General features: G+C 39.9%; 1 protein-coding gene across 6 annotated transcripts in view; it reads right to left on the bottom strand.

Annotated features, from left to right (window-relative positions):
- mybpc1 (myosin binding protein C1) overlaps positions 1–15977 on the bottom strand; it is a 41166-nt gene extending 25189 nt beyond the window's left edge. For 2 of the 6 annotated variants that reach the window (XM_079263319.1, XM_079263318.1), the window contains exons 1-9: positions 15732–15977; positions 12455–12481; positions 10414–10485; positions 8325–8540; positions 3911–4021; positions 2328–2476; positions 2131–2248; positions 1994–2045; positions 1275–1331 (exon numbers count right to left, since the gene is read on the bottom strand). In XM_079263319.1, coding sequence (XP_079119445.1) covers positions 1275–1331; positions 1994–2045; positions 2131–2248; positions 2328–2476; positions 3911–4021; positions 8325–8540; positions 10414–10485; positions 12455–12481; positions 15732–15753 — 824 coding nt within the window. In that variant the 5' untranslated portion in view covers positions 15754–15977. Of the gene's footprint in view, positions 1–1274; positions 1332–1993; positions 2046–2130; positions 2249–2327; positions 2477–3910; positions 4022–4558; positions 4601–5033; positions 5076–7390; positions 7439–8324; positions 8541–10413; positions 10486–12454; positions 12482–15731 lie in introns of all 6 variants that reach the window. The other 4 variants (XM_079263320.1, XM_079263321.1, XM_079263322.1 and 1 more) reach the window with 4 other exon arrangements.
- Positions 15978–21166: the final 5189 nt, after the last annotated feature.

Genomic DNA, 21166 nt, shown 5'->3' with positions numbered 1-21166 from the left:
GGTGAAATTCCTGTTTTCACACATTTATCGTACCAAATCAGGCATAAAATCTGAGGCCATGTGTAAAAATAAAGTACATGCTCCATGATTTTATAAAAATTTGTCAACAAAGTGCTGCTGATCATATAGACGCATAATCATCAGGTAATGCTGTAAATAACATTGTACTTAGTGTTTCTTCTTTTACACACTGTTTCTGCATTTTGGCTAAAATTAGTTTGATTGGCTTTTCTTCAAACATTGTTAAAATGAATAATATATAATATTTGTTTACCTGAGGCTGTAATTACTTTGATGTTCTGACACATGAAACCTGCAGTTTGTAAGAAGATTGACTCTTCTTGAAACCGATACTTAATGTCAAAGCATAAAATGCGGGAGAATTAAACTAAAATGAAAAGCAAGAAAAAGGTCTTTTTCTCTCTATTTAGAAAAATCTAAACTTCCTTCAAGCCAACCTGAGGCAGTTCAGTAAACATAACCTAACCGTTAATACAGACCCCTGCTGAATTTTGTTTTAGGACACGTCGTTGTCATAAACGCAACAGGCTGACGCTACGATCGTTACTCAACCAGGTCATCTCTTCTCTGAGCCTTTTGCATCAGGTTTCCTTTATACATCTGGAGACTTTTGGCCTGAATACATCCAAGCAGAATTATTCCTCCTCGTCAAACAAGTTTCTCGTTGAATAATTTGTTGCTGTTAAACTGATGTGAGATTTCTTTGAGTCAATATGAAACACAGAAATAAATGCACTTGAAATGTGTCTTCCGCATCTAAGTATTAGGAAACGTTTTTACACATTGCACCTTTAAATTTGACTCGTTCTACTCTTAATAAAATGTCATGAATCTTGCTGCATGTGCATGCTCTATTTTTTATTGATTATTCATCTTAAATTTCCTCTAACCCCATTTCTTCCACACCATTTCACTGAACAAACAGCTCAATGGTGGAGATGGGCCAGTGGTTATGAGGACGACTGCTGGCTTGGACATGTCTAAAAACTGACAACATGACAAACAGACTGAACAATGTGGATTAAAATAACTTTTCTTGTATTTAAAGTTGGTATGATGGGGACCTGTTATGCCAGATTTTGAAAACCCCTGATGCAGCATCGTAAATAATCTGGAAGAAAATAGCTAAACAATTGAATGAATAAAGTGAAATAAGGGTAACATATGTGATAGAATAAAATACAACCATATTAGGGGGCTTTTAAGAAAAGGGGAAGGGTGAAATCCACTCTGGGTCGACATGTGATTCTCACCTATGTTTAAGGAGACCACTAAAGTCAAGCTCGCCTGCATCTTCTTGTCCTTCACTGCTGTTGTTAACAAGGAGAGATTAATGAAGATTTAATCACAGTTGCAACAGTTGCAGGCACTAGAAAAACAATGCTAGCAGAGCAATGCAAAGCAGAGGCTCTGATGTCAATCGATGCATTAGCATCAAGCTAACTCACGATTGGTGCATACACAGAAACCTTTTCAGTCTTTTTTCTGGATTAAAAGCTCGAAACAAGGCCGCTTGTGTAACACCCATCAAGAGCGGTCCCAGGAAATATTGCCACGATGTTTCTGCAACGTTGGAACGTTACTGGACAGCAACATTGTGATGATGCAATGGACCTGGGATGCTTTGCATTGCTTTACATTGTTTATATGGAGATTTTAAGTGCAAGTGTTGGCCTTTAATTGCACATTGAATCAAGTGGTTGATTTGTAATTACCTTGAGAAAAGGTTAATGACAGTATAACAACCATCTTGTCAGACTGATATGTAGTTCAGTGATATTACTGGAAGGATAAGTGGACATTGTTGCACCACGAGGAAAAGTACTTCTCTTCTTCATGGCTTAAGATACTTAGAAATATAGTTACTTTATTAAATGTTACTTTCTATGACAGGAATTTCTTAAAAAAGAAAATATTGATGATAAAACAGCAGCTGCTGCAGCAGATAGCTTTTTCGCGCTTGTTTCATTACCTTCTTTTGAAAGCTGATCGAATATCAAGATTCTGTGAGCCCTGCTCAACTTCTGTAAAAAAGTCAGAAAATATTATGAAGGTATCATGTAAAGGGTCATTTGTGGTGTCATAATCTACTTTGATGATGCTACAGACCTTTAATTTCCAAGTCAAAGGAGCAGCTGTCAAACTTGTCCTTGTAGGTCACCTCGCACCTGTAATTCCCAGCATAGTTCTCTTTGGCTTTGATGATGTGCATCTCAAAAGTGTGAATCTGCCAACATAACGTAATGCCAGAATTTGTAAAAAGTTCCGGCAGAGATCTGGTTAATTGGGAGTCTTGGGATGTGTACCTTGGTCAATCGATCAAAGCTCTCCTTAAGCTGTAGGTGCTTTCCGGTCTTGCTGGCCAGATCCATCCATTTCCCTTTAAACCACTTTATTGTGGGCTTGCGGAGAAGATCTTTGGCTTCCACCTTGGCAATAAAGGTGATGTCGCCACCTTATGAACAGAAAAATACCACATGATTACAGAGAAAGTCTGATGATATCTTGAATAATGTGATATGTGCTCTGGTCACTGTTGGGTTGTTGTTAGCATGGCTGCATCACACACAATCACAGGCTTTTGCACCAACAGCCCGGATGGTTTTCATCAATGTAAAACCAAAATCAGCTTCAACATAGAAATGTCTCTACTCAAATGTGTATTCAGCGTTTTGTCCATCTGAATTTATGCTCATGTCCCATCGGCTGCAAATAAAAGATGGACGGAGCCTCCGTGACGTCACAAGTGGAGCTCTTTGGGCAGTTCCCGCCGTCAAAGCACAAAAATGGGCAAAGAGGTAGATCTGTGAGCGTGGGGGTGGATGATCGACATCTATCACACTCCAAGCTGACTGGAGCTAACTGAGCTAACCGGCTAAAGCTAAGTCATGCTTTCAGCCAGCTAAATCAGCAGTTCTGTTAGACTGCCTTCTTGCTGCATAGTTATCATGAAGGTAAACCTGATCTATTAAACCTGAAATATTTTTTGTTCCAGGCTGTAAACATGTTTATTTCTGCTGTGAAGTTGTTTTTTTTTTTTTTTTTTTTTTTTTAACATGGGAGTCTATGGGAATTTGTTTTGTTTTGGAGCCCCCAGTGGATGAAGGGGAAACTGAAGGTTGAAGGTTGCCGCTTGTCATCTCCAGCTAACTCAGCAGCATTTCTGCACAGATATAATGCATTTCTTTCATCTCATATGACAAGCTTTAACAGTTTCTGGCAGCATTTCTGAATGTAGCAGCTGAATGTGCTTTTTTGGTAAGACCTAACCAATAATAGATGCCCCTTTTATACTCAATCCTGACACCCTCACCTGTTAGAAATTCCCCTTAGTCTGATGAAGGGAAGCCGGAGCCTATGCCAGGCAGGGTACACCCTGGACAGCTCGCCAGTCAATCACAGGGCCACACAGAGACAAACAACCACTGACGCTCACATTCACTCCTAGGGGCAATTTAGATGAACCAATTAATCTAACAAGCATGTCTTTGGACGGTGGGAGGAAGCCGGAGTACTCGGAGAGAACCCCCCCGTATACACGGGGAGAACATGCAAACTCCACACAGAGAGGCCACCAGCAACCTTATGCTGTGTGACCACAGTGCTAACCACTATACCACCATGCAGTCCCTGTCAGAAATTAATCTGCTATTTGTAGATTTTTCCTGCCATTCCATAAAATTGCGTTTAGTGATTACATGCAATTAAAGAGATTTCTCCAAAATTTACTGATGACATCTCACATGAAGAAAAAGGTCTTTAATCAAAGAGGAAGAAAATGGAATATGTAAGATAAATTGGAAGAGTTGAACTGCTTCCCTGGTTCAATGAAACCTCAACCTAAAAAACATTTCCTTTTGCTTCCCACTTTAAATTTACTGCCACTCACCCACAGGAACAGTTCCACTCTGGGGCATCTCAATCAGCAGGGTGGACTGTGGAGGGTGGTCAATCGGCTTGTCCACATCTTCGGGGGCTTGACCCTCTCCCAGAGACCAGACTGGTCAATGAGGAGAAACATATACATGATGCACATTTAAACCACTTTTTAAACTTCACACAGTGAGGAGTTTGATACCCACCTTTCACTCTACATCTGAGTGAGAAATGCTTTTGTCTTACCAAGGCAAGGTCACAAAGAAACCCACAGAAAACAACACTTAAAACGTCACGTTTTAACACTTTCTCTCTCTTTCAGCAGTCACACCTCATTCAGCAGCAGAAATTCGGCCCTCGGCAACATGGAAAGCATGAAACAGACAATGCTGACACAGATATGTGAACATAGACAACAGAAACAATTGATTTTATAGATTTTTTTTTCTTGGATACTGTCATCTTTACAATCCTGAAAGTCTGAATGTTGTCAGATCCAAGAGAGTTGGACGTAACGTTGTCTGTTAAAAACTTTAACCTTTTGTCTAAACCAAGTAAAAAAAAGACCTTATCATGTCCGAGATGGGTGAGGTGTACATAAGTATTGGGGAGATGATATCTCAGATATCAATTTCTTTTTTTATCTTAGCTGATTTGTTACCTGAGTCTTTTCTCCCCGTGGCTGGCACAGGGACGCTATCATCTAAACAAAGAGAGAAATTTACAGCATATTGTAAGAAATAGTACTGTAAAGTCCACAGAAGCAAGCACACACTCAGAAGCAAGCTATCAAAGACATGCAAGCAGATCTGTAAAGAAGAAGCCAAAAATGTCTGATGGTTTTGGATTACAGTTGCTTAAAAAACCCAAACAAAACAAACCCATTATGCCGATTTTAAATGTCTAAAATTTGAAGCTACGAAGTGTCATTTTTAAAAAAAGACAAATAGAAACAAATAAACAATGAATTTTATTGTGAAATCCTAGAAAAGTCGGAAAATGTTATATTAATGGGTTAGGAAGGAAATTTTATTTTCTAAAACTACACACAAAATACCCCAAATTAAACATGTCCTGAACATGTTTTAGACACTGGATCATTCTGAATTAATCTAAAATGATGCTGAAGTTCTTACTAGGCAGCTCAATTGATAGTTTCTTGATTGTACTTGCATCCTCTGTAGAAAAAAAAAACACAATTAACTGGAATCAATTAGGATAAACGCTTCCACAAATATTGTATTGCACTAATAGTCTTGTATCTGATTTATAATTTATTAGTTTTTTCCAGTTAATGTCATATAAATGTCCTCAAGCATTATGTCTTGCAAACTTGACATACATATCTATATATATATATATATATATATATATATATATATGTATATATATATATATATATATATATATATATATATATATATATATATATATATATATGTATATATATATATAAAATAAAGGTTCATCTTAGCATGGCTTGAAGCAAGTATTTATCTATAGCAATTATTTATTTTTTTCTCTGTATGCACTAAAACACAGGAAGCAAAAATAATGAAAACAAATAAAAATCAGGGCACTTTGTAAATAAAAAATAATGGATTGATTATCAAATTGTAAGGCACAAAATTGCAACGGGACATGAGTGAGACATTTTACTGAAAGATCTAGGCTCCTCAAAAAATAAAAAAATAAAAACTACAAAGATCTGGAAAACCCTCTGGTACTTTAAGAAAATGAATTGTAAACAGACCAGTGTGGACACAAAAAGAGCACCTCAGAGGTGCACAGTCCATTAGATTTAAACAAAGACAAAGGTTGAGAAGTCTGCAAAAAACTATGAATTATTCTTAAGTAAATTCTTAAGTAATTCCAAATTAAACTTAAATTATATATATATATATATATATATATATATATATATATATATATATATATATATATATATATATATATATATATGTATATATACCATAAATACCGGAGACAGGAAGCAGAATACTGCGTAGAATATGTGCGTAATTCAGAATGAATTATTCTTAAGTAAATAATTCCAAATTAAACTTAAATTATATATATATATATATATATATATATATATATATATATATATATATATATATATATATGTATATATATATATATATATATAAATATAAATATATATATATATATATATGTATATATATATATATATAAATATAAATATATATATATATATATATATATATATATATATATATATATATATATATATATATATATATATATATATATATATATATATATATATATATATATATATACCATAAATACCGGAGACAGGAAGCAGAATACCGCGTAGAATATGTGCGTCATTGTGTCGGGACAAGGTAACAAGCTAGCGCGGAACGACTGGAATTAAATAAGAGTGGAACGAACGTTTACACAAGAGAAAATGAATTATTATGGATTTAAAATGGGAATAAACCAGTTACTTACTTCGGAATTAAGTTTAATTTAGAATTGGTCACATTTACATGAGATTTTTCATTCCTCTTTAAACATGCATTATGTAACTTTCTGACCTAAAAACTCTGCGTCTTGGACTTGTTCGATGACACAGTGACATCTATCATCTGCATTTCTACAGATGCTGCCACCCAGCAGCGTCCCGAGGATCAGAAACCTACACTACTGTTCCATCCGGGATGCGACACGATGTTTCGCTTCACAGTATGATAAGGAACTGACTGTTTTAAACATGCAAAGACGCTGATTCCACAAAGAAAAACAAGAAGATTAAAAGAGAGAAAACAAGAGTCATCGTAAGATTGTCTTCTGCTGGTTGGACAGAGATAACAGGTCAGGTACGATGCAAGATGGAAGCTGAATTAGCCGTCGATTGGAGGCGTGTGACGGGGAAAATGGCAAAAGTTTGGTAGTGTCTTTAAGTCAAGCTAAGCTAAATTTTCATGCAGACTTTACTTTTTTTTTTAAAAATTACAATAAAGTACAAAATTAACTGTTATAACGTTTTTTTCTGGATCTAAATAGCTAAAACAAACAAGAAAACACAATAAAAAGAAGATTATTCATTATGCATTAATATGTCAAACAATAAGAATATATGTGATTATTTAGTGTGTGTATACATTATAAATACAATATTTTTTTGTCTATAATGAAAGTATCTGTGGCTGTAAGAGTCATACTGTGGTGTTTAACATGAAGAAATCACACATTTCCTTCATGTGTGTCAAAGCACTTTTAATCCAACATAAACCAAAATATGTGTATTCCAACTGCACAATACCACTTTTAGTTATGACACAAGACTAAAATATGAGTAGCTTCCTACAGCCCCACTGCTGGAGCGGCCAAAACAACCATTCTCAACATGTTTCATTGGTGCCGGGAGTTTGATTTCTGTTAGGTTAAGGTTGAGGGGCTTCTCAGAGGGTTTAGAGGGGGTGGAGATTAGGAAGTAGTAAGGGCTGTTATGGGTACCAACCTGCTTGGGGTGTTGGGGATGGGGTAGTGGTTGCAGCATTATCATCATCTGCAATAAAGTTGTTATTGATAAATTCGCCCACTTATCAAAAAAGTTCCAAAAGTTCCATCACTGGCACACAAAGAAGACACAAAACCAGTTAAAGCATCTGACCACATGCAAGGCAAGGCTCTGGATCATGCAGCACTTGGGAAGAAAAAATGGAATTAAACAAAACAATTAGATGAAAATATATGTTTTGGCATAAATATATCACTGCTGGAAGTCAAAGAGAGGAAGATGTGGCGGAACAGCGGTGTGCAAAACCAGTGCTGTGAAGTTCTTAGCAGCTATCATAAGCAACACTTCCCATAATGCATTCACACGTTCTCACACACACACACACACCAAAGAAAATTCAGCACATAACTGTCACTATGAATTGTCAGCTTAGCCTGAGATGTTTCTTCTGCTTATAATCAAAATTCCAGGGGATGATCTTGAGGAATCAATGAAAATGACTTACCTTGCGCACAAATTGCATCCCTTTCAGTTAATCACCACCTCAGGCCCAAATCAGGCTTTACTTTATTAGACATCTTAATATCAAGAGACTCCACCATAAAGAGCGTCTAAAATGTAGATGTTTTGTATATATTAACGTCTGCATGCATCTAAAAGCCAGGGGTTGGGTTGAGATGCATGGGTCCAGTCAACGTAACTGAAGTCCATAGCATTCTTCGCAGGGGAACAGCTGCATAGTTTTAGCTAAGGTCATTTAAACAGGGCAGTCATCGCCATGCTACTTGGCATGAGTAGTTGGCTTTTAAAGTTACTAGCTAAACTTTCAGGACATAATTTAGGATCAGTTGAGCTTGTATAGCTAGAGGGGTAAAAACATGCTCTTTCACTGAGAGAGAAATGGGACTGATTGATAGTAAGGAGGCATACTTACCAGGTGGTGGGGGAGAACAAGAGCCCTCTTCCTTTACAGCAGAGTTAGCGGACTCTGATTGTTCTTTTGCCCCAACCCCACTAGGTTCTGGTTGGTTTGAGCCATTCTCAGCAGTGTTCGGCTCCTGAGCCACCACAGCCTGTGTTGGCTCAGGCTCTGTGGGCTCTGGCATCTTCCCATCATGCTCTACCAGCTCTTTCCCCTCTGCTACTGCCTCTGTATAGCAGACAAAGCGCCAGGCTATAGCAGCAAGCATTGAGCACAAACAAGCCATACAAGACAATGCTTGCTCAGGTGAGGCAGGTATAAATAGTTAATGACCAGATAGACATTGCTTTAACACTTTCTTTAGCAAGTTGGAGGGCTAATTCACATATATAAAAATATTACAGGGTTTGGTCAATCTTAGACCTTGAAAGAGACAAGAGAGAAGACACATTCTCACATTTTTCAGAAAGAATTGATTGTCTTGTTGTACGTAAGCTTTCATTTTGGATATAACCTCTTCTAAAGAAGATTATCTTACAGAAAGGATGCTCAGTGTTGGTCCTCGAGGACCGGTGTCCTGCAGGTTTTCCAAGTGTCCCTGCTGGAACACACCTGACTCAGACATAGACAAGCTCTGCACATGTCTGCTAAATACACATTGATTTGAATCAGGTGTGTTGCAGGGGGGACACTTGGATGTCTGAAGGACACCGGTCCTTAAGGACCAGGAATGAGGATCTCTGGCTTTCAGCATGAGTTACCGTGGTGACGATGCTGCGTAATTTGTGAGCTGCTTGCATCACTTCACAAACACACATATGGCAACTCAGAAAACTTACTTTTCAACATTTTAAAGATATAGTTGAGTTTGTTTAAAGACTTATTGTAAACCAGGCTTAACATTAACCTGTGTTATTAAATATTAATATTCCAGAATAACTATTGCTCTATGGCAGGGGTGGCAAACAGGTCACAGAACAAGCAGCTCTACTGCCTGAGCCACTTCCACCCCGTCAGGGGTAGCAAACTCCGGTCCTCGATAGCCGCAGTCCTGCATGTGTTAGTAGTTTCTGTGGTGCTACACAACTGACTCAAATCAATGGGTAATCAGCAGACTTGTGCAGCACCTGACATCAACTCTGCACAAGTCTGCTAATTTAGTCTAATGTGTGTCGGGTGTGTTGCAGCAGGGACACGTGCAGGACTGCAGCTCTCGAAGACCGGAGTTCACTACCCCCGATCTATGGGGTGCATAGATCAGCTTGTTTTGTACCCTGACAGTCTGTGGTTTGAGTCCTGCTCCTCTATGCTGCTGCAGCTCCAAGGGGGATTGTTTTGTGAGGGCCGGTACAAGTCCCGGACACATGCAGAGGGTTGTGTCAGGGAGGGCATCTGATTCGCTGTGGCAACCCCTTCGGAGGAACAAGCCAAAAGGACAACAACTGCTGTTCTATAAGACTGGAAATGGTTCATACTTTTATCCACTACCTTGTTTTTATTCTTTTCCATATGAAAACAGTGGAAAATTGTTGACCAACAACGTAACTCAACTGATAATGTTTCATTAGTACGTTGCAAACTGCTTTGAGACTGTGTTTAATACTTTGTAAACACACCAGAAAAGCATCTATCTGGTCTCTGCATATTTATACCACAGAGTGATCAAGGAAGTAGATATCAACTAACTCAGATGCATCATTTAATGACTTGTAGAAATTAATTTGGACAACCAATAGAGTCAGGAAAACCCAACTTCCTTAATCCCTAATGCGCCTCCTGTTTGATGACCCAATGTGTCATACAACATCACAAACACAGCCACAGCACAAGTTAGTAATAGCACCATGTGCCAAGGCACGTGCACGTAAAGGAGTGCAGAGATATAGAAATGTGCACAGTAAGTGAGGTGGCTACTTTTGACCAGAACTAACCTAACCAGGCTTTGAGTGAAGGAACAATTTTGAGCCTCTCAGAGGGAATTAACAGACACAAAAAGTGATGACACACCAACAAACAAACGTGATGTGAGTGGGATGTGCAAAGGTGCAACACATTCTGGGACACGTGAAAGGACGGAGGGGTGTGTGTCAGTATTACCCACCTGGGGGTGGAGAAACCTCCAGGGAAATCTCAGGTAGGGTTGGGGCACCGTTACTGTCTTGGGCAACACTTTCTGAGCATGTGACAAATAAGGTGGTGGATGGAGCAGTTGGCTTATTTAACATAAAGCTTCAGCATCTGCAAGGCTTCTCACACTCAGTCACACCATTACAAACACACATAGAAACACACATCTAAATCCACCCACCTGCCTTCAGGTAGACACACAAACTTGACCTCAACTGTTTGCGTTTTTCAGATACATCTCATGGTTTTGGTCAAATCCATCACATGAACAACGCCGATCTATTTTAGGATGATCTTTTCCTGTTTCAAATGTGTCCTCAGGGTCTTGGTTGTTCATTGTGAAAAAAACACTAGTTGCAAGCTGTAAGAGTCATTCTTTGCCAAAGAATATCATACATTCATTATTTACTTCAGTAGATGTGTTATTACCTCTCACTTTGCGATATTAAATCATGGTACTATGGATGATTGTTGACTTTATTTATCATTTTTTGGAAAGCATGAGGTGATGTAGAGAAGCTCTCAGACTAGCACTGAATCTATATTGTATTCATATTTGTATTTGTAGCTCAATTGCTAACAGTAGCTGTAAAATATCAAAAATTCATCTGGTTGTGGGAAGTATTGGAAGGTATGCGAATCTGTGGTTTATTTGAAACTCTTTGCCTCAGCCGAAGCCTTTGACAGCGAGTTACGCCTCCATGAACATTTATATCTCTGTGACAATGTGTCTGCATTGATCTCTTGGTAGGTTGGTAGGGTATTATATTTGCACTATGTAGATCAATAACAGCAGACAAGGACTGCTTTGCAATAGCTTCCGTAGAAGTACACTTCATAGACTGCTATTGAATAGTTTTTTCCTTCCCACTGTCGCCGCGTGCAGCTCAGGATGGGGGATTGGATCGAAGTCATGACTCAATGCAATCAGTTGGTTTCTATTCCAGGATATGTATGAATTGACTCGAAATGATGTGTATGTTGATTCATGTTTGTAAAGTGCCCTGTGACAACATTGTTGTGAAGTGGTGCTATACAAATAAAGCTGAACTGAATTGAATTGAATAAGCTGCACCACTCATCAGGGCGGCTATCAAGCTAGTTGTTAGCAGGGAAACACTTATCCTCCTTTCATTCCTAGATGTGTTTGAGAATATCTAAAGTAGTGCTAAACGCCACCTTTATTGTAACATTGATTGTGATGAGTAGAGCATTTAAAAAGTTATATAATTCAATTAAAGTTTGCAGGATTATTTTTAGCTAGACGGTAGAAAAACTCAGCTCTCTCAGCCCGACCATATCAAAGCCTTAAGATGCTGCAACTCCAAGGTCAAACCCTAGCGCTGACGAAAGGCCTGTTACATGCCAGCGGTGCGCTCACATGGGATGACGGGAACGCCAGCTGAATCAACAGAGAGGGATAAGCTGCTAGGCGACAAGAATGTCAGAGATGCTGACAGCTTTGCCACAGATCACTCCAGAGAGCAGCAGCACACACCATACTGTCATCTGCTGGCTCCATATTCTGTGTTTGCACATTCACGCCACCTTGACGGCTGAGATTGTCATGTTACATGTGAAGACATGATCAGTTCTGCTTCTTTGCAAAGTTCTGCTCACAAGGAGGATGTTGAGATTTGGACAGAAACTGTGGTGCATGTTGATCTCTCCACCCCGACCAGTCGAGGCAGATGGCTGCCCTCCGTGAACGGGGTACTGCTGAAGGTTTCGTCTTCCTTTCCACTGTCGCCTCATATATTCTCAGCATGGGGAATTGGATTGAAGTCTAGGTTAATAGGTTTTCCTTATCAAGGCTATTTATTATGAATTGGCTTGAATTGATGTGTCTGTAGAGTACCCTGAGACGACATTGTTGTGAAGTGGCGCCATTCAAATACAGTACAAAGACTGTAAAAGTTGGTTTGAGCCTCTTGTGTAACTTTTCTTTTTTAGGCTGATTGGACTTTTACAGCTCTAATCTAATCAAATGTGAGGTGACAGGGATGTCTACTCACCTTCTGGCTGGCCATTTGGCGTCTCATCTGCAGACAGAAAAACAAAACAGTTCCAATAGTTAGATCTCTGGATTAACTCTGGATCTCTGGAGTATCAGTCAAGGAGCCACCATTATCTTCTAACGTTCGTTGTTTCTGTTTAAACACACTTTATTGACATCCATTCACTGCTAAGCTGTTTTGCCTTTGTGCTGGAAGACTGAGTTCTCATGCGTAGACACAATGTAGACTGATTATAAAAGAGGCCTCCACGGCACACCATTTGTTTGACCTCTGCCTTGTCTAGACTGATAAAACCTAATGGCGGGGCAGCCTGTGTCACAAACATGTTTAGACATTCAAAACCTGTGGTAAAACCCAGTGCATGGCCTTAGGAGATTAGAGCATCATGCAGCCTAATGCAGAGACCGCTGGTGTTAAAAAATTAACCTCTTTGTTCTCAGTGGCCTGATGGGGTGATTAGATATCTCTGGTTCTCTGACAGTCACAGGAACAACAAACAAGCCGTGAGACATTTAGCACTTCCTGTTGCTTCATTGTAAATTATATGAAATGCTTTAAAATATTTAAATAAGTATACAAGGCAGGTTCTAACTTACTACACACACACACACACACACACACACAGCTCCACCTCTGATATGCAGATCTTCATTTAAACTACAGACGTTGTGTAAACTCTGCAAGAGCTCTTAACCCAACTCATGTGGTCTCTACTCTCTTCTCATCTTGTCTTTTATTATGAAAGGGAATGAAATAGATATGTTGCATTAATCCATGAAGAAAATTGCAATTACAGTGAGTGAAAGAATGTAATTAATTTGTAATGAGACGAGGCAAAAGATCCCAATACTAATGAAAGACTGGACGCATTCAGATGCATTCAGGTTTTATTTACAAGTTTAAATAAAACCTTATTTAGTTAATACAGTGCCTCCATCTTCTGGATGGTAAAAACATCTTTTTCAGCATGTGCCAAATTAAAATAGTCCCCCCCCCCCGTCACTTTACAGGAGTAAACTTAAATCAACATGGAGTTTAGCAGACCAGGAACATAAACATCTTCATGACTCTGAGCAAACCGGATTTATTCAAGTATTTATAGAAAGTCTTGATTGACAATGAATTACATGTGATACAATTGGACAGTGATTTGATAACCCCCCCCCGTCGAGATAATGAGAGTGGAGAAAGGTTTTGTTTTACCTCTGAGGACTCCCAGTGCAGCTGACAGGGCTGCAGGTATTTGCAGCTGTTGCCCCTGCTGGCGTGCAGACAGAAGGCTTCATACAGGCTCAGATGACCCTTTCACAGCTTCATTTTGCCTTATATAGACCTTTCTGATGTTGATAAAGATAAACAATACTGAGACCCTTTTCTATTTTAAAGTTGTTTTTTCTTTGACTCTTTGTTTTGTTGATTATTTCTGGAAACAAAAGGCAGGTGACAACTGTAGTTGGGTGAAAATTAGCTGCTGACAGGCCTACCTGCTGTATTTTTTTACCAGTTTGATTTATTGTGTGGCATCCCATAACAAAAAGCAAAGTTGTGACGGGACAGAGTCCAGGAACAGTGATGGGCAGTAAATACCCGGAGGTGAAGACATGGATTTCACTACTACCCTGTAAATGGTGAGGACAGCCCTGGAGGACCTGTGGGTGCAGGGGAAGAGGTTTAATGGGGTTGTTCCAGCCAAAACGGAAAGTAAGGGTGAGGACGTGCGCTGCAGGCGAGGAGGAGGAGGAGGAGGAGGAGGAGGAGGAAGGGTTGGAGGGAGATGGCAGAGAAGAAGGGATGGGATTAAGAGTGCGCTCATTCTGAACTATTCCAGGGACAAGAATCCCATTCCCAAGAGACCCTCGGGACGACTCAGTGAGTCCGTCATTTCTGAATCTGACGTTTTAAAGGCTTGAGAGCGGAGTGTCTAAAACAACAGCCCCCTCCTCTTCCTCAGCTGTTCAGACTCATTTAGAGAACAATACTTTTCCACTCATTTATCTGCTGCTCTGGGGGGCTATTTATGGGGTCGTGCTCGTAGCAGACAGGAATCTGCTGCCTCTATTTTGCCTCAGCTTTGTCTCTGAGGGGATCAGGGATGTTTATGGCGGCGGATGAACTCTGTAAGGGCACCTGTGCTTTACACAAACTGGTACTGACCGCCACATCACATAACCACAAAGGAGCCAAACAGATATGGAGCCACATTTGCGCCATGGAGGAAAACAGCTGGTTGGATATAAATGCATTTCAACCAGCTTTTAAAATGCCATCCAAAAGCTGAAGAACAGTGAGCAAAGTCCTCCTCCTCTTCTCAGATGGCTTGGAAATGTATTTTGTTACAACAGACAGACCAACCATCCTTTGGCACTTGCATCATCTCATCTACAGGCTGAACACTGTTCCATTTCCTCAACATGGTCACGTCTGTAGCGATGGCAAACCCCCAAAAAGCCAAACTAATGAGGAGCCCCAGCGGCACAGCATAACACGATGACAGACACAGACAGAATTAAAGAGAGCGTTGATGGACATGATAATACAGATGACAGACATTGTGGTGTACGTTGGATTGTTCACCCATTAAGCTGGGATTAGACCACCGTAAGACAGGTTAGTTTTACTCTACTGATGATGTTGCAATAGAAAAGGCTCAACATGGGGGGTGGGTTAAGATGCTGAAGGGGGTCGAGTTCAGCATTGAATAATGGGCGGGTAGGAGACAGGTCCCAAGGGTTGAAACTGTCTATTCTTGCTTGGTTATATTAGTCATCTACAATTCATCCTCACATGGCTTCACCTCATCGGAATTGCATCATCCTTCATGGAGGTAGAGGGGGGTGGGGTGGGGGGGGTTCGGCTTCATGGACATTCCTCCGCAGCTCTTCGTCACTGCATCCAGTCGGATCAGTCCAGTTCGCAGCAACAATACGATCCGTTCAGAAACACAAAGTCTTGCCTTGCACCAGGGATGGTCGGGCGAGCCACATGCATCAGTAATACAACACCGCTGTCAAAGTCACTTTGAGGATTCCTGTGAACAAGCTGGCAGGCGAGCAGCGAAGTGATGGAGCTCCCTGCAACTGACTCGACTCCCCTCACTCAAAGACATAAACATAACCACTTCCTATGTAACTCCATCACAGTTTAATAAAAATATCTGTGTGTTCAGTCATTTTTTAAACCAGTGAGTGCAAAAGGCGTATGTTGGGTCAGTTTTTAGTCTTTTCTGCATGCTTTGCTGTCATCGCTGCAGGCAACACACCGTCAAGACTCCTACCTTTTTTTGTGGGCTCTGGCATCTTTGAGCCGTGTCCCAAGAAAACTTTCAATGAGTCAGAAGGAGCAGGTAGAAACCTTGACTATAAAGCCAGGGAGCCCCCTCAGTCCAGGAGGGTCAGGTAGCCGGTTAGGATGGATACTGACACAACAGTAGCGGGAAAAATCTCTGAGAAGCCCTCGCACCAGAGTGATGGGAGATGAGAAGAACACAGGGTTTGGATATTTCTGTGGAGGATGGAGAGGAGGACCAGTTACAGACCCACGAGGGACTGGCTCTTCGTGGCTTTTATAGAGACATGGCATGCTCCTCCTCTCTGGTGCAGCTCCATGCTACGCTCATCACAGCATCATTCCCAACCCACTGGCTACAACAGCAACTAAATGGGAATGTTTTGTTTGTCCGTGGCTGCCAAATGTAATAGCAGTCATTTAGAAGAGCGGGAGGGGGTCTTCAAAGCAACCGCAGTCGTCCCAAGGAGGCAAGTCATCTGTTGCAGAACAACACGCAGATCTCTGTGGGATTGTTTCAGAATGCTGCAGCTAAAGTTTTGCTTTTTAGGAGCCTGTTATTGTGCTACGAGGTGTTTGAAGCTAAAGACAAACATGGTTGCGAAAATAAGTCACCCAGCTAATTTAAAATGAGCATTTTCCATGTTTGGAGCTTATTGAATGTCTAAATTTTGCACAAGTTTCATGAAATATTAACATAATAGTGTTCTTTGTACATTAGTTTAATTCAAGTCTTTTGGCATTTTAACGGGAAGACTGGTCCTGGTAGTGTAGTAACAAGTCCGGAGGAGGGGGTTATAAAAGGAAAAGGTGTCGTCATTGTCACAGGTCTGAGGGTGATGTAATACTCTCCAGCAATCCTGCATGATGCTCAGATGATACACAGCGTATTCGAAGAATTTGTAGATTTATTTCAAAAGAAAAGTTTGGGATGACAAGCAGGGCCCAGATGGAGCTGCCAGATATCAGTTTAATCCAGGGGGAATGTTGTCCAAGAACAGCAGGCTTTCCGACCTGGTAAATAAATACTTGGGAGATGCCTGGAGGGTGGCTAAATGGCCTATACTTAGAAAGCTGTCGTAAACATTTGACATTTGACACGTGCATCTGACATGAAATGAAAGGTTTCATTGTTGTTCGTATCATTGTAGCGACTACTTTGGTTTGTACGAATCTTTTTTTTTTTTTTGTGTTGTCCAGCATTTAAGCAGGCAAAATGATTTTCTGGATGCTGTGTTCTGCTGTTACGTGCTTCAAGGGAAGCATCATAGATATAATGCTCCCCTTGATATTCTGGATTCTTATTTTATTTTTCTATTTATTTTGCATAATTGTTTGTATTACAAAGTTTGTACTGCTGGACCGGAGAGGACAGAAGAGGGACAGAAAGAGAATCAAAAAGAAGAGAAAACAAAAATACACCTCGTGGAGAGAAAAAGAGAGAGAAAGAAAGAAGGACAAAAAAAAAAAAAAAGAATCTTTTTTCAATCGAATTAGGCTGAGAACTGCTGGGTTTGTGAGCAACAACAAACCCAGAAAACCCAAAACTTGCTGCTTCTTGGTGCTGGTTTTGCTCTTAAGGTGGACTTAAAAACCTGCCCTGTTAATTCCTCAGACCATCCAGCTGGACAGGGTTCAGACAAGGCACTATTTCTGGGCTGTGGATGTCGTCTATCAGCAGGAAGCAGGCTTGAATCCTCAGAAACACAGGAGGATCAGTGAAATGAGTCGCTGTGAGGACAAAATTAGACAAACCAACGCACTTTGAATTCACGTGATTGGGTTTTTTTTTTTTATTATTAAAAAGACAAGAAAAAACTTAAATGGTTGTTTTTACAGCTCAGTCGGTGCTTTTCATGGTAACAGACACCCACAACTCAGTTAGCCCATTTCTAACCAGGAGTGGGCTCTGGCAGTAAATGCTGGGCTTAAGGACGCATCATGTGGGTCTGCTGCAAACAGCACAAAATCATTCGGTGTTGCCCGTGACACAGGCGTGTTCACACTACTAGGCAGTTCAGCCATGATGCTCCACTGACACCCTCTGGTTTAAAACACACTTTTCATCAGCGCAGGAGACACACAAGGCTCTGTTCCTCTCAAGCTGCTTTTTCTCTTTGTGTGCACCCCGAATTCTAACATCAGGACAGATTTTCTGTGTTCCAACGGATTCATCAGACAGGAGGTTCTGCTAACTCAGAGTCTATAAGAAACTCTGGGTTGGCTAACGGAGTGCAGAAACTCTGGCTCTTTAGCTCCAAACCAGCTGCTTTGTGGTTCAATCAGCTCTGAGTATCTTTACCAGAAGTGTGAGCTACAATAAATAATAACTTCTGAGTAATTATGAATCAGCAGAGGATGCTGAAGAAGAACCTTAAAGGATATCCCTCAAAAATGTATGTTATTTTCATTTGTTATGTGCAGCAGCAGACAGCCAAAACAGAGGTCATTTAGTAATAGAGGTATTTTAAATAGACAGAATGTAACACTTTATTAAAACTTTGCATTATAACCCCTGCCAATGATAAAAGCAGTGAGTTAATAGCTGCTGATCTGAGAACTGTCAGCTGCACTCAGATCACATTTGTTGCAACAGTCGTGAGGCACAATTTAATTTGGTCCAGTAATACTTTATTAATCTACAGAGAAAAGGTACATAATGTCAGTAATATAAGGAGAACAAAAGGTGATCGTTGAGAAAATAATTCAACTTAAAGTCCGTTTTATGACTTAAATCTTTTTTGTCTTTGTCGGAGAATGGTCAGTAATCATGTCACTTCATGTTACAGAGTAATTGTGAGAATTACAACAGTGACCAGGAGTGTAAACAGGAACATTTTGTGATTATTAAAAAAAAAAAAAAAAAAAAACTGGAGTAAAATAAAATCGCATCAGCTCTAACAGTCTTTGCTTTGAAAAAAAAAGCTGGACTGACACCAAATAGGAATAAATACATGTAAAGTATCACATGAAATATTAGATTTTTACTATTTCTCCCCAGAAGAAGCTGTTTGATTGCAATAAAAACAGTATTTTTTAGTAAAAGCATCATTGTTGCTGCTATTATCCACCACAGCAATCGGACAGAGGTGTAAGTTCTGCCTTGATGTTGCATCCTAACCAGGAGCAAAATTTACTTCAAATTAGTCAAAGAAAATGTCTAGTTTGGGTTTTTTAAGTTAATTTCCCTCTTCTTTTTTTTTTTTTTTTTTTTTTTTTTTTTTTTTTAAGCCTTTTTGGGATGCTAAATGTTTCAGATGTTTGAATGCAAAAAAAAAAAAAAAAAAAGAAGTCATGAAGACATGAAGAGCAACAATGAATCACAGGTTTCTTCTACACTTTTGCAGTATCATCAGGGTGTCCTGGCTGAACTGGTAGGTGAGTTTCTTCTTCACCTTGAATATCTCTCCAGACCGGGCGTAGTTCCTAAGTGCCCGGGACATCTTCTGGTAGGTCATGAGCCTCTTGTTGCCCTTCCTCTGGCCCCACAGTGCTGCCACCTGGTCCTTGTTCCTGGAGGAGAAGCGGAAAACTCCTGTGGCTGCTGGAACCCAGGACACACAGTGGGCCATGTTCGGATCCTCCAGCATCTCAAACAAGAAGTGGAAGAGTCGCACCTTTCTGCCTGCAGCCATTTAACAAAAAGTGAGTGTTGAGAGGATTAAAAGGGATTTAGGAGATATTCCAAAGAAGACATTCATAGCAGCTGTCAAAGCAGTTAAGGCTAGTTCCAGTAAATATTTGTCTTAGCTAAAGCCTTTCCCAGAAAATCTCTTCAGTGGTGGGATGTGTTTTAGTGGGAAGCTAAAACTGCAAACACTGCGGTTGCCTGATAGATATGTAAAATAGCGATGAAGCGAAGCCACGCACAGCTCCATTGTTTGGTTTTTTTTTTTTACAGTAAAGGGAAGGTCTCTTATTTGCTCTCTTGGTATTGTTTCCCTCAGGCTAATAGCAACTGTGATGATAACAGTGTCTAATGACAGAAAAAAAGAGAACTCACCGCTCCCCGCTGTAGGTGGGAGTTTGACTGACTGTGGTGTTGGTGCAAAGTTTGGCAGCGAACCATGTCCAGATAATGTTGCTGTTGTGTTCTGGTTGAAGGCTGGCTTCGCGTCGTGTTCCTGGAAGGGCTGAAGTGCAGATTTGATGTTCTTTCATGAAAGACAAAATAAAAGACATTCAAGATCTTTATGATAGATTGCAGAGAGGGAATGTTTGCCGGTCCTTTTACACGTGCAGACAAACAGGTTTGTGCTTACAAATGGCTCAGAGCATGCCCAGTGTTGCTCGCAGGTTTCATCCACAAGCCCAGGTCTTTCGTCTAGAGACACACCTGTACTCCAGGACAACTTTTCCACTGGAAAAAGACAAGCGCTTCAAAAACTGAACTCAACTTAAGCCTTAGATATACAAGTTTTCCTGCCTTTCTCTTACCATTTTCAGCAGAGTTTTGTCTGTAGTACTCCTCTAAAAACTCTAAGATCACCTCCAAGTCAGACTGAGTTTCCTAGAAAGAAGTCTTCTGAATATGAATAGTTCAAAACCAGCTTTGAAAATACTTTGAGGAGATATAAAATGAAATTTAAATGTTGAGGTTTAGGTGAAATCTGCTCTTTACCATGGCTGATGAGTGGCTGATGCAGTTGAGTCCTTGCAGTTTTAGAGACTTTCACACAACTGACTGATGTCCCAGGACTCTTATTATACCCCCATGGGAGCTGGCTTTCTGAACGTTTTCTGTATCCTGGGCACACAGAAACAATGACCACCCATCCCACAAAGCCCCATCACCACCACCACCACCACCAGTCAACCCATCAACAAAGCCTCCGAGCACTGACCACATCCTCCCCGCCGAGGCAGATAAGAGCCAGTCTGGAGGCGGCCTCAGCGCAACCCTGTCTTTTCAGGAAAAACACACTTGCTAGCATATTTTTCCTCACAGGATGTGTCTTAATTTTATATTATGTTTGCCTGTTGTAATATTTCATCACAGGGGAGACGCTGCCAAACCTTGCAACACAATCTTTACTCTTTTTGAACAGATGTACGGATGCAACAATATCTTTATGTGCATAAAACCCAGCTGATAGTTCATATTATTATGTGCATATTACATTATTATATCCATAGTGCATATTACATATTATAATATGTGACCTATATTTTAGTCACATTAAAGAGAATTACACAACAAATGCCTAAAATGAGTAAAAAGAGAAATGAATAAAAAAGTTTTAATATCAAGTAAAAAGTATATTTACAACATATTAAATATTTTTAACATCCAGTTGTTTATATCTCATGTAAAGCTGCTGATAATACATAAAAATCATTTAGTGAAAAATGAAACAGAAGTTGAAATTAAATAAAAATTGTGGGTTTTTTTTGGTTTTTTTTTTGTTTACCTTGTGTATTTTT

The sequence above is a fragment of the Telmatherina bonti genome (genome assembly GCF_933228915.1).
Source record: "Telmatherina bonti genome assembly, chromosome: 23".
NCBI classification, from domain to species: domain Eukaryota; kingdom Metazoa; phylum Chordata; class Actinopteri; order Atheriniformes; family Telmatherinidae; genus Telmatherina; species Telmatherina bonti.
Note: the sequence above shows the minus strand (reverse complement) of the source record. Positions and strands in the feature narration are given on the sequence as shown.